This window comes from Buteo buteo, chromosome 4, assembly GCF_964188355.1.
Source record: "Buteo buteo chromosome 4, bButBut1.hap1.1, whole genome shotgun sequence".
In the NCBI taxonomy this organism is placed as follows: Eukaryota; Metazoa; Chordata; class Aves; order Accipitriformes; family Accipitridae; genus Buteo; species Buteo buteo.
Window position 1 is genome coordinate 28290051 of NC_134174.1, and position 17288 is coordinate 28307338.

The following is a 17288-nucleotide window of genomic DNA, read 5'->3' on the forward strand; positions in this document are numbered from 1 at the left end:
AACTGCCATAAATCTGGGGTTTTTTTACCCTTGGACAATAAATAGTCAAGAGAAATGTGGGTGTACATCATACTCTCAACGTGACTGATCTCTTGCAGAAGTAGGCACAACCTTCGGTTGAGTAAGCATTAAATTAACAGAAAAAAAAGGTAAGTAATATTTTACGTCAAATTTCTGGTCATAATTAATTCACTGATATGCCTATACTTCCAATGAAGGATCTGATAACTGCAAAAGTTTCCAGTCTTTATTCCTTGGAAACTCTCCAAAGGTTTAAGCTTCTAATTTCTGCTAATTAATTCAGGAGGAACCTGAACATATGGTGTTATAGCAAAAAATATATAGCAGGTACAAAATATAGCAAATAAATTCCATGAAAATAGGCCTACATTTTAAAGGGGAAAAAAAGCTGAGAGAGGAGCTTTGCCTTTTTAATGACAACTTCTTTATTTCTCTAGGAGACATTGCTGGGCATTCTTACCCAACAAGAGCTTGAGCAAGATAAACAGAAAAACAAGTCTTGCATCAAGCCATTAAAGTTCAAAAGGCAGGCTTAATGACATGCCAATTGGAGAATGCTACAAAAACTGTTACTTCCCTGAGCATTATCATAAGAACAGCAAATTGTTCTATGTCACAGATCATGACCTCACCTCCAGTCTGGACATTGTCTTTTTGGCTTCCCCTTCTGGGTGGGCCTGAGCCATCAGAATGGACCGAGAAAAAGCACAGAGGAGAAACAGTTCTTCTCTGCTCCAGCTGACACGGCCCTGAGTGCATCAATAGGCCTTAACTGTCCTGACCAGTCTCACCTGAGGCCTCCTCCCGTGGCCTCTGCCCATTGGCCTAAGAGCTCCATTTAAGCCCTGACCTGATTCACATACATAGCTCTCTCTAGCTCTACTTTTTGGACAGACTTTGGACCTACCTTGCCAGTAGCTTGTCTCCTAGATGGACTGCTCATGTATATGCTGCTGTTTGGCTTTAGCCCCTTCTCCTCCCAGATGGACCAAACAGCTGCTTCACTGCTTACCTTGTCTGGGACTGCTGATGGATCTTGTTACCAGCACGCTGTGCTCCTTACTACAGTCACATGCTGTTGGACTGAGCTGCGCTTAGTGCAAGCTCTGTCTACACTGGGATTACCCTTGGATCCTGGCCTGCCTCCCTTTGGGAGTAGCTGGCCCTTGCTGCTCCCTGATACTGGCCTATATCCTCACAACCCCAGGATCTCACTCCTGCTGCTTCAAGGGCAAGGAGGAAGATGACCATGGATCGAAACTGAGCAGCACCAGTCAGAGCAGTGGTGCTGGCTGACCCTGCAGAAGCCTCCAACTGAGCAGGTAGCTATCACCTCTGGGGTGCTCTGCTTCCCCCTGCTAGGGAGCTGACACCACCTCTGCCCATCCCTGCTAAATGGTGAATGTCCACAGAGCACAACCTAGACTGCTGTGAGGTGGCACAGCATCTGGCTTTATACTGGGTGTAATGCTGCTCATACAGGTGCAGTTTTTCCTTGGTCTGTCATGCCCAAAGGAGACTTCCCTGCCACAGGCTTCCCAGCTGCTTATGGAAACTGGCCTGGAAGCTGTTAATTCACCGCCTGAACCTCTCTTCCTTTACACTCCTTACGTCTCTGCTGGCAGGAGCTAATACTTGGAAGTCCTGAACTCACTTTGTCCTCTTAGTAGTCCCTAAAGATGAAATGCAAAAGATGGCTCTTTCTGGCACAAGATAAAATCCTATTTTAATGACAAGTTGTATTTGCTGTAACGTATGCAATGGCTTTGGAGCTGATTTGCTTCTAGTCCTGAATGGATTTATACCGATGGGCAGACAGATCAGTTTATCTGCCTTATTCATGATTTTGCTGTATTTGAGTATGCCCCCATTTTATTAAATTGTCTTTGGCTATGTACATGAGGCATGAATATTAGCTCATCATTAACCTCCTTGCCCAAACAACAAATATCTCTTTATCCGTTGACTTTTTAGTCTCAACTTTTACACTAAGGGTTGTAGTACTGGTATCAAGAAGTACTAGGTACCCTGAAAGAACTGCTAGGCTATTTGTAAGATTGCTAAAAAAGCAAGGTATTCATCAAAATCTTGCAGAGGAGTAGAGGAAAAATAGTGAAGTGGCAACAAGTGTTACTTAACTGATTTCTCAGGGACCCATTGTTTTCAAGGAAATACTAGTTACACTTAGAGATACTGAGACGGGGAAGTCTAAAAATATTTTAGTGTTCCTATTAGTGTATTGTTTTGTCCTATGTATACAATTTGTTTACCTATACATGAGGTATAACTAAACATGTCAGCACAAACAAAGGACTTCTACAGGAACAGTAGAATTAAGAGGCTTGCTGTTTAAAATGGAACACATTTTCTTGGTCTTAAATTTATAAAATTCTTTTAGGATGTGGAGCATGTAATTGCTCTAATCAGAGGAATTAATCTTCACAGCTTCCATGACTACGAGGCATTCTACAGCATGAAACAAATGATTCAGCAATGGCTTTGTACAGTCCAGCAGTAAGTCAACTAAAAGTGTCACAAAAGCAAACCATCACCAAAATTTTTAAGTCAAGGAGTTTTAGATAGACTTTTAACCAGATGACTAGTAGAATTCTCCCTGTGATAGAATATATCTGAATTTCTGCCTCCTATGTATGAAATTTAAGAATTATTTTCTATTCCAGCTGCCAAGTGACTTTGTTTCCAATCAATTAAAACATTCTTTTAAAAGAACTTCATGTCTACATGAAAACGGCTCCATTTCCAAGCCCTGCTACTTGTATCAATACCTGGTTTTCTTGCGGGGAAAAAAAAGAATTTGAAAAAAAAATGGTTTGCAAGCATTGGCAATATAAAAGTTGAAATTAGGAAGGTCAAATGTCAAGCTAAAATATTTTTTTGCCATTTTTCTATCAAAAGTCTAAGTGTAACCGTTAAGTTCAATAATAAAAAAGCATTATGTTCACTTTCAGTTTTGATCCAAAGAAATGAGAGTTGCACAAAGAAAGTGTCTTTTTAAAAAAAATTTGTTAAATAAAAGACCAAACTGTGAATGCCTCACCCTTCCAAGGAAAGAGGCAAGTAGGAAAACTCAAATAATTACACATGCATATAGTGTAGAAGATATCCACAATGTAGTTATGTCACTGAAAGAAGAGGAAAATGGTAACAGAACATCCTTCTGCCCTCATCTTTTGCTGAAAAGCTTGCGTTTTCCCAGTACGATTGTTCTCTCAGTGAAAAATTTCAAGGACTTAGAAGTCTATCTTTCTCCCCATATAGGGGAGAAACATCAGCTCACACAGATCCAACAGTGATTCAGTAGTAGAACAGTTCCTGTGAATTTTGTGAAACTAGCTTACCCCAAACCAATCCTTTCCATGAAAGGCTTACTCTGGAATCATAACTTAACTCACGGATAAGCATTCTTCTTTCTTTCCAGAACTGGAAGTGCAATAGCTTGAAGACCAGGATTCAGAGAAGACATAAGCAACTGTTTAATAACCAAAACCTACTAGGTAAATTATATGTTAACTGAATTATTTGAAAGTTAATAGCATTCATGGGGGGAACTTAAGGACCTGCTGTATTCTAGAACCTTTTAGTTTTGAGTAATACATTTGTAACTTAAAACTTTACAATGAACTTGAGAGACCAGGAAGCAACAGTGACAATAATGTGTGATTTAATGATCAAAAAAAGCAGAAGCTACTCACCAGGTATCATAATAATTACTACCATGAACCTGACACTGTCCTGGACCCACTGGAGTACATGCTAGGCACCTGCTGCCAAAGAACTTCCAAACTAACATAAAAGAAGAAACAGACAGCTCCATGCTAGTCTTCAAGTTCATCTTCAAAAAGTTAAGGAGGATCTGCAGACCTATAGGCTAAGGCCTCACCTCAGTCCTGGGGAAAATTATGGAGCAAGTCCTCATGGAAGGCATTCTGAGGACAGGAATATGATTAGGAAGGGCAAAGGGCAAATTGTGAGTCTGCCAAACCAACTGCTTTTTGTGATGAAATGGCTAGTTCTGTGGATGTGGGGACAGCAGTGGTTGTTGATCACCTTAAAGGTTTTGAGTCTGCTACAGTATCCTTGTAGACAAACTGAAGAGACATGGCTACATAGGCGCACTACAAAGTGGGTGACAAGCTGGCTGGATTGTTGGTTTCACAGTGTTAATGGTCTGTGGTTCAAAGTTTGATGAGTTGTTAAAAGCATGTTCCTCAGTGGTTGACAGCGGGGCCAATGCTGTTTAACACCTTCATCAATGACTTGGATGATGGGACAGAACACGCCCTCAGAAGTCTGCAGATGATAATGGTTGATACTTGAATCGTTGGGCTGCCATTCAGGAGGACCTCAGCAAGGTGAAAGAATGAGCTGACAAACCTTCTGAAGTTCAACAAAATAAAACACATGGTCCTGTACCTGAAACGGAACAACTCCATGTGTCGGTGCAGAGGCAGAACTAACTGGTTAGGTATTAACTTTGCATAAAATGACCTAACATGAGTTAGCAGTGTGCCCTTGCACAGTGAAGGTAAACCACATTATGGGCTGCATCACTAAAAGCATAGCCAAGAGGCTGAGACAAGTGATGGCCCTGTACTTGGCTCTTGCAAGGCTGCATCTTGAGTCCTCTGCCTAATACTGGGCCCTCAGTGCTACAGAGATACTGACAATCTGAAGAGAGTCCAGAGATTTAGGGCTGGAGCATATCATGTATAGAGTAGAGGCTGAGGGAACAAAGCTTCAGCCTCAAGAAAAGAAGGCAAAGGAGGGGTCTAATCTGCATTCTTCCACTACCTGAAGGGGAGGGTACAGAGGACACTGACTTTTTCCTCAGAGACACGCAGTAAAAAAACATAAAGTGTATGGCACACAAACTGCAACTAAAAAATTCCTGTTAGATGAAGATGGAAAACCTCTTTACTGTGGGTGGTGAAACACTTAGAGGTTGCCCAGAGAGGTTGGACATGCTGGAATCTCCAGTCTTAGGAATTTTCAAAGTTTTACTGGACAAGCCCCTGAGCAAGTTCATCTGATGTAGAAATTAAGTCTGCTTTGAAGAGGCTGGACTAGATGTCCTCCAAAGGCCCCTTCTAACCTCACTTTTTCTATGAGTCAGTAGGAACAAACTGAGATGCAGTGAGATGAGACTGGACTGCTGGTTAGCAAGCGACCCCAGCAAACCAATATGTCTGCCAGTATCCATTTCTCGACCTGGAGTGTTTCTCTGATGTAAAGGAGAATAATGAGCTTCCACAGTACAGCACTGAAAGGATCCATTTAAAAAAAGAAACCTAGTAGGTGTTAAAGGAATAGGGTATTATGAATGTGATAAGCTGGCTGGAGACAGCAGCAGTACTGAGTGAGAGATGAGAGAAAAGAAGTGTGCTTAAGGGTTTTGACAGTAAAGGCAGGTGGTTTGTTTGATGCAGCAGAGGTGAGAACAGAAGTGTGTAAAAAGGTTGTGGTTAAACAAACAACAGAGATGATGCAAAAAGAAACAGGAGGCTGCAAAAATGCAGATTCAAAACAAAGCCAATGCGTATAGGTATGCATATTTACCTACCCTCTTCTACTTTGATGCTGACATGGAGCTTTAGTTATCTATTCCCTTTAGTATCTCTAGTCCAGTTGTGAGCAATAGCAAAAAAATTGTTTACTGAAGGTAGCTGTAGATGGTTTAGCTGTATTTTGTTACAGTAATGTTGCAGTGGAGAGAAAGCAATGTTATGCTTATTATTTTGGTCATTAGCTGTTCACTGTATTGGTTTATGAGTATTTAACATGCTTTGTTAACCTGCAAAACAGCAAGCATCTTAACATTATATTTGTTACTCTTCTCCCCTAACCTCCTCTTCAGCTGCATACTCTTTATCCATTTAGAACCTGTTTGTGTCACAGTCTAAAAGTAAATCCTGACTTTGTAATTCCTAACAAAAGCATCTAAACCAGACTATGCATCCATGATTTACTATGTTTGTTTAATAACAGTACTATTGGTGTTAATTACACATACTATGGGGAAAAAATCCACTCAGCTTGCAGGCAAATTGGATATCTAAGTACTTTGAGTAACACTCTGAGTAGTAGACCCAAACTGTTTAAATTTTTTTTTTTTGGTTGTTTTTTTTGGTTGGTTTGTTTTTGGTTTTGTTTTTCTTGAAATGTTTCTCTTTTGGTTCTAAGGCTTCATTCCATAAGGTGATTTTCACTTTGAAATATGTGGTTGTATAAAATAACTAGTCTTTGGATTTTTTTTGGAGAAATTTTACTATCAGAGGATGAATATTTAGAACTTACACCTTTTAGAATTATATTGAGGCCTCCAGAGTGGTGATTGCCATTTCTTATTAAATATTTGCTGGTGTATGTCTTTAGGAATCAGCTGAAAATATTTTTAATGTAAAAGTGGTAAAAGAGCATCCACATGAGTATCATATAAACTACCGTATTCTATGTAAATATCATTAATAAAGACACAGTAGTACCATGCATGAAATTCAGACTCAGTCAAAATCTTTTGAGATGGGCAGGAAGACAGATAGAGGATTTTTTGCCCTCAAAATTCTCACTTATTTGTTAAAGTTGAATTTGTATACATTTTAGAAGCTCTGTGACATTCACGAAGAATGAGCAGTATCAGCTCATTCGGTGTTACATGATATGATTTAACTTGACACATCTCAACAATTCATCACAAATCTCAGAGACCATGTTTCTACTTGAGGGTAACAACTGCCTGAGGCTACTACATGTAGTTCTGGCTGGACAGTCAGTATCCTGCAAGCACTGCAAAATCTTAAATAGCATTTATGCTACTCTAGCTAATGCAATTCTCCTGCTCATTTTAACAGCAAAATTTATCTGCTTAATCTACTATGTTGTAACAAGTAATTCCTGGTGGTTCTGTTTATCAAAGAATGTATGATAAAACACATGCAAACATGCACATGCAACTAAATTACACATGCTTTAGAAATAAATTTATGTTAAAGAACGTCTTTATATAATTAACTGTAGCAAAAGTTGCTCTTAAGATAGAACCCTAAGGAGGGTTCACCTACTTTGCCCAAAGTAATTTTGTCCCAAATAACTCTTTCCTTTCTGATGACTCAGCTTGACAACGTCACTGTTGACAAAACTTTTACAACCTTCAATCTTTGGGTGATTTTTGATGAAATACTTAATTTTAAAATAAAAGTTTTTTGTTTTCTTGCATCTTATAATGCAAACACTGAGTAGCTATGGACTCTCGAAAGCATCCTAGACTGTTCAATGAAATAATGCTGACCTATGAATTCTCTGAGCAATGAAGGGAGGGAAAGGGGAAATTTTTTTATTTATCTGAAGTAGAACTGTGGATGTAATGGCACTTAGTTCAGGGTTTTTAGTAACAGAGGAACCATTATCTTTTGTGGTGGTAACAAACTGGGTTGGTGACCAGGGAGAAGACTGAGTAAGTGAGCTGGGAGCTGGATGGAACTGATAGAAATCTGAGGGCTAGGAGGGACCAGAAAAAGGCAAGGAAGTCAGTGGATTTTAGGGTGCAATGGAAAAGCTCCACAGTATTTCAGAAGTATCTGGCTGCTGAAGGGAAGCTAGGAGTATCATGGGTCACTCCAAAAAGGAGAAGAACACCAAGAAAGGTAAATCAAATAGTGAGTTATGGTGAGGAGCTTCATGGATAAACTTGAATAAGAATAGTATCCCTCTTCTTTCCTCTTCCATCATCACCTTTTTGTCCCATGGTCTCTTCAAATCTCAGTAACTACAGAACTGCGACCCTGCCTTCCCATCTTCTTTTTAGATTCCCCCCTCTTGCTTTTCCAAGCAAAGACTAGAAGACCAGGGAGAGCAAAAGAATCAAAGCTGAAGACTGTGGCTCTTATCAGGTGAGGAGACTTGCTAGATTGGGCAGCTGCACTTGGTCTTAACCACGAGTACTACAGCGAGGAAAGTTTAGGCTAAGCTGCAGTCCTTGGAAGTACCAGAGGTATAAGCAGAATTATGTTTAGGCTTACTGTAAGGATAAAGGGGGACAGCTTTTGGGGGGTGACTTTGCTAGATTTTAGTTTTCCACACCTTGTTCATTTGTTTTGCCATTTTTAATATTTTTCTAATATTAACTCTGATATTGATGCCATTTTAGAAACAAATGTCAAGTATCAAGAGCAAATATGAGATATTTTCTGAACAGTTTGCTAAGAGCTGCACTTTCCCCCCCCCCCCCCCAAAGAAAGCATTCATGTGGCCCCATTTGGAATCTTGACAAACCCTACAAAATGGGTAGGGGTAGAAGCCCAGTGATTCTCATTTACTGTTTATACCACAGAAAACTGAAAGGGATTGTCACAGAGACTTTAACCAGGCGCTGTGAATCCTGAATCCATGGACTATATGCCATTAGGACATGCTGTGAAACAGGTAGCAGAAGTCAGTTACCAGAGCTGGTCTCTCCCTGGCATACCTTTAAAATCACCTCAGACATGGCAGCAAGCTCTGCCTTGTATGTCTGAATCTCATCTGAGGACCTGGTAGTATCTTTCCTATCAGCAAAGTGCTGTGAAAAATTTGCAGTGAAGACACCCTGCAGTTCTCTGTTACTATGAAGGAACTGTCTTCGGCAAGCAAGACTCACAGTAAGGCCGTCCACTAAAATTATTCTCAACAAGTTCGTGATAGACTTCCCTTTCTGCTTAAACCACTGGCCTTTTCTTGCTATTTTCTCAGTATGAATAAAAAATTCCAGTGTTCTGATCCTAAGCACTTTGAATAGATACACATTCCTTTATATGAGCAAAAGGAGATTAGTGTCTGGTACATACTTGGTACATACCTTCCTAATTATAAATCTGCTGTGGCAATGGAAAAAAAAATCCTGCTCCATTTATACATAAAGCCTTAGAAAAAAAACCCCACAACCTCAGGATTTTTCTTGTACATTTTTAGTCAATCAGCAGATAAATTAGAATACTTTCACCAGAATATTATGAAAACTATTACAGCAGATGAAGCAATTTCTTGTATTCACCTCTACAGAAGACATAGCAAAAGGACAAAACATTGATGTGTGACTGACCCATGTGATTAAATACATTTTTCCCATAAAATTAAAAGCTCTAACTTCTTTTTAAACTTAGACATTTTCTATCAGTGAATATTCACGCTTTTGCACTGGGAAAACGTAATGTGACAGGACACAAGGAAGAAAACACACATGTATGTTTATACATACCAAAATCCCTATTCTTTTACCCTTCCATTCCTTTTAGAGGTAATTGTGCCTGTTGTACATTCCAAAACACTGGTGGAGAATAGAGACTACTGTATAGCAGTGTTGCTTCCTAAGGAGAATACATATACACACACACACACGTGTGTGTGTGTGTGTATTTATTTCCCTAACCCAATGCGGTCTTTGGGTTACTTTTGTCCACACTTTTTCACTTGTTTAAAAACACAATTCATACCTGTATTTGAGATAAACACATAAATAAGCAGTTATTTCAAAAGCCTTGCAAGGTTTCTTACCAATAATGTAATTTGAAAATGGTTAGAAAGCTTGGGAAAAAAAGTGTCTTCTCATAGAGAGGAAAAATGAGTGCATTTGGGACACTAAATCAATGATGTATCCAAGCCTGTTTATTAGCTACCTGTTCAGTTTCTGTAAAATACAGCTTTGAAAAATAGTAACTCTAAAAGTTAGAGGGATGCTTTGAATTAATTGCTTAAGAAATTGTAACCAGCCTTTCTTAAGACAACTCTTGAGTCATATATGCTGGCTGTATGCTAACATAGCTGTTTGTAAGCACTTCAGAGTTCCTTGTTCCATAAAACTGTGTTTTCTTTAATGTCAAATCTTTCTATGTTCTCTTTTGTTTGGGGTGAACCAACTGGTTCACAGGCCAAGATTTAAAATTAAAATACAGTGCACAGTATCTGCTTCCCAGATAGATCGTATGTCCCAAATCCAAACTAGCCTCCTCTTACTCCCCTAGAAGTCTGCCTGTTCAGATGCCACTTCTGTTCTCATCTTTCATTTACATACCACCCATCAATACAATGAAACAATATCACATATACTGAAGTCTAAGCAGAGAGTTAAATTAATTGACTGCTATGTGTTTATACAGATCCTTTCCAGGAATTATGTTAACTTAAAAGCTCAATTTAAAGGAAGAAAACTCATTCATTGCCTATACAGAAGCTACTCCTTTAAAAATAGTATATTCCCACAGAGCAGGACAGATCTGTCACTGCTGGAAAACTAGAAGCTCAAAACCAGAATTAACTACTTCTATTTTTAAAACAGTAGGCCTAAGTTTTGGACTGAGTTTTCAAGTTACTAATGGTCCTTGTACAGTTACGGCATTTCGGATGTCAGACATCTAAGACTACAAAGGGACTTAGGTGCAACTAAGTGAACACCACAGCACTTAAATACAACTTTCATCACATCACACACACTGCACTGTTAAGGCTGTGGGACACTCTGTCAATGACAGTTAAGTAATTCAAAATGGGATCTACACAAAACAAAATGCTCATCAGGAAGTCATCTAAGATGGCCAGTAGGAAAAACCATGGACAAAGGAATCCTTGTATCTCGTCCTCACCCAAGAAAGAGAAGCCTTTCAAAGGCTGAACCAAGAACTGAAATCCTGCTTTCCCTTCTCCGTAACATAACCGATCAATGCTCACCACGGTCGCAGAATTTAGGCCAAGTATGACTTCAGTGCACAGAATTATCAATCCATGTCTATTGCCACTTCTCACTAAGAAGTGAGCTACAGGGTACACTGTGTATGAGGACTACAGAAATGATGGCTTTGTGGAAAGGACAAACCTAATATTCATCTTCCTGTCCCCAAACTATCCAATGAATATTTAACAAATACATATGCAGGTTTTGGAACAGCAATTGGAATCCCTACACACTAGCCAAGCAAACTCCTCTTCTGCACAGGGAAGTATCCACGGGATGGTGTTAAAGTCAATCCCACAATTCCCAGTAATTTATAGCCTAATACTCTGCAAGGTGAAAAGTAAGTTTAAACCCCCTCTAGCCAAAGAAACCAAATGTACTGCTATCTTGAGTGAATCCCTAAGGTATCAGAAAACCAAATAAACTCTGTTCTGTACAGTTCTGCACAGCAGGCTTTCAAAGGAGATGCAGATACGCACTCTGGATAGATCCTGACCTAATAAGGTGCTCTGAAAATGTCCAGCCCCTTTGAACAGAGAAGTGACAAAGCACCTCTCCTGTATATTCAGAAGAGGATGACGAGTGACAGGCACAAGGGAACCATCTCCCAGACTTTGCTCATTTCTGCATACAGACAGAGGGAGAAGTACAGGTTTCTGGTCAACGCTGTGAAAGCTAGCAGAGCCAGGATGGTATTTCAGGAGAAAGAAATGGTGCTGCAGCTACAGGCTGAAGACAGACAGAAAACATCAGCAGACCCACTGATACCTCATTTGTTTCTCAGCTTTGCTGAATGCCTTTGCTATTGAAGCCATGGCAATATAGGAACAATTTCATACTCCTTGTTCTTTTTCCCTTATTCACTGTAGCCTCCCCTAAAGAAACTAAAACTACAGTCCAGTTCATTTTCAGCAAAGTAAAATTCAGGAAAGAAACCTCTACCAAATTCCCTCATTTCTAGCAGCAACAACCTTCAGTGAACAGACAATAAAATTGGCAGAAACGTCTTATGTTATCCCCCAACAACCAAGAAGTCTGGTGGAGTCCAAACAGGAACAGGGGGTCACACTTTCAGCAGAGCAAATGTCTGTTATCCACTGCCTCCACCTCTGCCTGTCAGGGCCAAAGCTTACTACTGCAAATAAAATGGAATTTTTAACTGATTGCAGTAATCAGTATAACCAGTTTTGCGTAACAGGCCCGATTATCATGTTCATACCACCAATTAGCAGCTGCTGCTAGCTGCTACAAACTTCCAACAGTAGATTTCCGCTCTTGCTCAATTACTTTTCCATCTGTCAAGTATAAGTTTTCTATGACAATGATTTGTAGGATGGTTCACTGGAGCAAGGTTCATCAAGTTTTAGTAAGCTTATGTCATGTAGCACATACAAAGTTTAAAGAAAGCTGGAAAAATATGTTACATAAAATTACAGTAGCCTGGCCTAGTGTCTATCTGCAGAGGACATGCTCATCAATGTTCAGTAGGGTAAGAATTGTTTCAAATGAGGTTCTGCAGGTCCCTTCTGCGAAGACTCAAAAAAGCACAGAGGCAGCTGCCTGTATAATCTAATAAGGAAGTTAAGCCATAATAAGCTACTTCACATGATTACTCTTTACACCGGTCCTAACTCCCGCTGAGCATTCACAGATTATCACTGGCCTTCACTGAAGTCATCCCAAAGTATTTTTGTTAATGATCTGAGGCATACACATTGATACTTTATGCCATCATCATTCTCGTTATCTTCTGTCTGAATAATGAATTATTTTGATACCAACGTTAACTTGTTTTTAGTTCAATATATAACTGTTGCATAAATGTTCATGATAATACACACAGGCAAACACACTAAGATGCTAAGATGACCTTGAAAAACTAAAGCTTTGGAAAGCGCTCATTGAGATTAAATAAAAATTAATGCAAGGTAATACCATTGTAGGAAAACAGAAACCAGCTTAGGTAACAAATGACTCAAATAAGGAAATTTACTATTTGCCTGGGAAGCTTCTGATGTAACAAATATAAAATATCAGCATCTTTTATTTCTTCCATGTCCAAGAACTTGGAATTACAGACTAGAGAGATCAAACCCTAAGGGTGAGGTGAGCCAGTGCTTGCTGTGGCCTCTGCACTATTCATCCCCAGATTTTCACAGAGAAGGAAGTGAGAAAGCCAGCTGTGTTCCTCAGCACTTAACTGCTACCTTTGATACAGCAACAATAAGAGGAAGGGGAAGATCCACCCGAGTTCACCTATTGTTTAGACAGATACAAACCTTTACTTTACAAGACCTTGTCTGGCATCCTTAAGGAAGAAACAAAACTTGAAAACATATAGCTGAAGGACATATTCAAAACCAGTTTTACAAAGACATGAGGTAAAGTTATGTAAGATACAAAAGCATCTCGTAAGACCATTATTGTATTACAGGATGACCTTGGTTTCTGTTACTAACAGTCCTAGAAACTCAACAAAAGACTTGGTAGGATAGTCCTACCCCCAAGAAATTACAACTTGAGCATCAAACTCATAATACAGCAGTATATACTTGTATATACTTGCATATCTCAAATTATAGTCTAAGTATCTATGAAGTAAAAAGAGTTATGTATTTCCTAAAATTTGGGAGAGAATAATCAAAATCCATCTTCCAATAATGTAGTTCCTTACCATACTCTGAAGTAAAGGCTAGCATTTCTGCTCTCTCTTCCCAATAGATTTTAATTTTACCTTCAAGTTATTTGACCTGAGTAATTTCAGAGTTCTCTGTAGACTCTCTGGATATCAGCAACACTGGACAAGAGCTGCTCTTTGACTCAGAACTGCAGATTATGCTGTGTTCAACAGACAGCCACAGATGCAAAACTAAGACTATGAACTGGCCTTGTTAATCTTGATTAATCTAAAGCTAATAATTTAAAGAACTCTGGTGAGGGAGGTGACTTTAATTGTAAAGACTGACTTTATGGCACAATATGTTCTTTTTCAAAGGTCTCAATATAAATCATATACTCTTAAAACAAATAAAAGGATTCCAGAGTTCAACATGCAGGTCTTTAAATCTCTCTCACACAAAGGTGAATTTGGGAAGTGCTAGCATGATAAAATGCAACAACTGTCTTCACCAGAACAGGCCTAAGCCAGACCCCAGCTTTGTTAGCTGGTTCAGCTCTATCCATCTTTGTTAACTTACACACCTGAAGAATTTGCCCAAGAGGCTTAGGTTTTTCTTTGTATCTTACATGAAAGGACTTATTTTATGAGATGTGAAGTGTCTTGCAAGAGTGGTTGTGTTTTAAGGCTTCATCTACCTATCAGCAACTATTTTATTAGTAACCAGTGTGGTGGTGCAGGCCCCTCCCTTCCCCCCTGCCACTTTGCAATGTCAGGACCAGCCAACACTGTGTTTTCACACAGTGAGTTGGGACAGCTCAATGCTTTCTTATCCTGGCTATGGTACAGTGAGTCAGAACCATTAGGCACACCCTAACTGCGCCCAGGGCTCCTGTCACCTGGAACTGCACCTGAGACTCCTGTTGCTTAGATCATGACTCACTGCAAAAATCGGAGGACGGTTGCAGAAAGCTGACAATGGGACCTGGGCTCATACCCTTTACTCCTTGAGGCCCAACCCTTTGCCCGTTGAGAAATGCTGAGACATTTGACATGAATATTTCACTGAATTCGAGGGGAATTTTTTAACAGGTATACCTTTGTTTTTATATGTATTGGTTTTATGTGGCAAGGTTTTGGTAGTGGGGGGGGTTACAGGGGTGGCTTCTGTAAGAAGCTGCTGGAAGCTTCCCCTGTGTTCGAGAGAGAGCGAGCCTATACCAGTCGGCTCTGAGACGGACCCGCCGCCGGCCAAGGCCGAGCCAATCAGTGATAGTGGTAACGCCTCTGTGATAACATTTTTAAGAAGGAAAAAAAAGTTGGGAGAGTGAGAAACAGCCGCTGGAGAGAGGAGTGAGAACATGTAAGAGAAACAAGCCTGCGGACACCAAGGTCAGTGAAGAAGGAGGGGGAGGAGATGCTCCAGGCGCCGGAGCGAAGATTCCCCTGCAGCCCGTGGTGAAGACCCTGGTGAGGCAGGCTGTCCCCCTGCAGTCCAGGGAGGTCCACGGGGGAGCAGATCTCCACCTGCAGCCCGTGGAGGACCCCACGCCGGAGCACGTGGGTTCCCGAAGGAGGCTGTGACCCCGTGGGAACCCCGCGCTGGAGCAGGTTCCTGGCAGGACCTGCGGATCTGCGGAGAGAGGAGCCCGTGGAGCAGGTTTTCTGGCAGGACTTGTGACCCCGTGGGGGACCCGCGCTGGAGCAGCTCTCCTGAAGGACTGCACACCGTGGAAAGGACCCATGCTGGAGCAGTTCGTGAAGAACTGCAGCCCATGGGAATGGCCCACGTTGGAGAAGTTCGTGGAGGACTGACCCCGTGGGTGGGACCCCACGCTGGAGCGGGGGAAGAGTGTGATCAGCCCTCACCCTGAGGAGGTGAAGCAGCAGAAAATAACGTGTGATGACCGTAAACCCCATCCCTGTCCCCCTTGTGCCGCTGGGGGGGCTTGGTGGAGAAATCCGGGAGTGAAGTTGTGCCCGGGAAGAAGGGAGGGGTGGTGGGAAGGTGTTCTGAGATTTCGTTTTATTTTCTCATTACCTTACTCTGGCTGATTTGTAATAAATTGAGTTAATTTTCCCTAAGCTGAGTCTGTTTTGCCCGTGACGGTAATTAGTGAATGATCTCTCCTGTCCTTATCTCGACCCGCAAGTTTTTGTTATATTTTTCTCTCCCCTGTCCAGCTGAGGATGGGGGAGTGATAGAACGGCTCTGGTGGGCACCTGGCGTTTAGCCAGGGTCAACCCATCACATTATATATATCTATCTTTGTATCTTTGTGTGCACATGTGTGAATTAACCTAGGCATATTCTATTGAATTGCTTTGTAATTGTTAATCAGTGATTAAGTGTTACTAAATCTTGTCATTTACCTCAAACTGTAAATGAACCTCAGACCGCTGCTACACACATAATCCCTTAGACATAAGCCACTGACCAAGTCTGGGACTAAGAGTAGATCCAACCACACCTAAACTCCAACAGGAGTTTAGAAAGCAAGGGGGTCTTCTCTGAACCTCATGACCCAATGGGAGGGTCTCCCCTACCTTTCTGTATACCCAATATTTGTACAAATCATGAAAAATCAAATCTAACTCAATCTTTCTTTGTATGTTTATCCCCCACACTTTGGTGTTTTCAGTCTCTGTATTCTAGTATGATTCTAACTTCATTTTCCTTTGTGCACTTAAGTAATAGAGCGAACCTTGCCACTTGCCATCGAACTCTGTGAGGTCATGCTTTTATAAATTCCTATTAAATCATTCTTGCTGATACCTTTGACGGTGAATTCTTTTAAGTGGTTCAAACTGCTCATTCATTCGCAACAACCAGATGGGGAAAAAAAAAGCCCACCAGCACCTCCCTTTGGTACAATTAATTGATGACATTTACTAAACATTTATTCAGTGCATGGCAGAAAAAGCTCCTGAACTTAAGATTGTTTCCTATATACAAGTATCATAGAACATATACTGGCAGCAGAGAAAAATACCAGCTTTGGCAGCTATGTGCTATAGGGCGCTTCATTCTTTAAAACTACATATAGCAGCATGATACAGTTCTGATGAAAGCAACAGCAAGTAATGTGATATAAAAAATGCATGAGTCTGAATGTGTCTGTACATATGGTCTGTACAGTATGTTTTATGCTTGACAGCATGGTATGGTACAAGTAGAAAGAACAATAGATGAGACAGAACTACAACTTAGAATAAAGATTATTTTGTTACTTTCCCCCCTTTCATTGAGAGCAGAAATAAAGTGCTAAAAAATGTGCAAAACCTCCAACCAACCAAATGAATAAAAAAGGACAAAGGAAAAAAAAATATTAAAGGACATGCATGGTTCAAAACTTCAAACCTCCTTTCCAACATTTCAGAACTACTAGCTAGTGTGGTAAAGCTTACTACATTAGCTTAGCCACTCAATTTTGTAAAGATGCTGTCACCTGACATTAAAACCCCAGTATTTCCTGCTGTAACAATATAACAATGGCCTCCAATATTTATAAATATTGAAGACCCTTTTTTTTTGCATAATTACCTTGTGAAGTCAGTCATCTCCATCATAATCACACACATCCTCTTGGCCAAAACAATTATGTCATTGCTGGTATCGTCCCATATTTCAATCTCTGCATCAAGCTTACTCTTGACTTTTTTGAAGTCAGCCACTTGCTCAGCTATCTTTTCCTTTTCAGCCTCTGGCAGTTGAGTCATCTTGGCCTGAAACATAAAATAATTTGATTAGCAAAACATCTATCTCAGAGTGTTTTTTGTTTTTTAAACAAAATCACTGTGTATTATTAAATATATAGTTTAAACTTACTGTGGCCTGAGCCAACTGTTCCAGCCTGAGCACTTCGGAATTTCAAAATCTGTATGCTATCATTGGGTTGGGCCAAATAAATTACATCAGAGTAATGGGGA

General features: G+C 40.4%; 1 protein-coding gene across 3 annotated transcripts in view; it reads right to left on the bottom strand.

The window, feature by feature from the left end:
* The window catches only part of CTNNA3 (catenin alpha 3), a 541251-nt gene that overhangs the window by 49464 nt on the left and 474499 nt on the right, over nt 1-17288 (bottom strand). For all 3 annotated transcript variants that reach the window (XM_075025291.1, XM_075025292.1, XM_075025290.1), the window contains one exon: nt 16903-17084. In XM_075025291.1, the coding sequence (XP_074881392.1) occupies nt 16903-17084 (182 nt within the window). The remainder of the gene's footprint in view (nt 1-16902; nt 17085-17288) is intronic.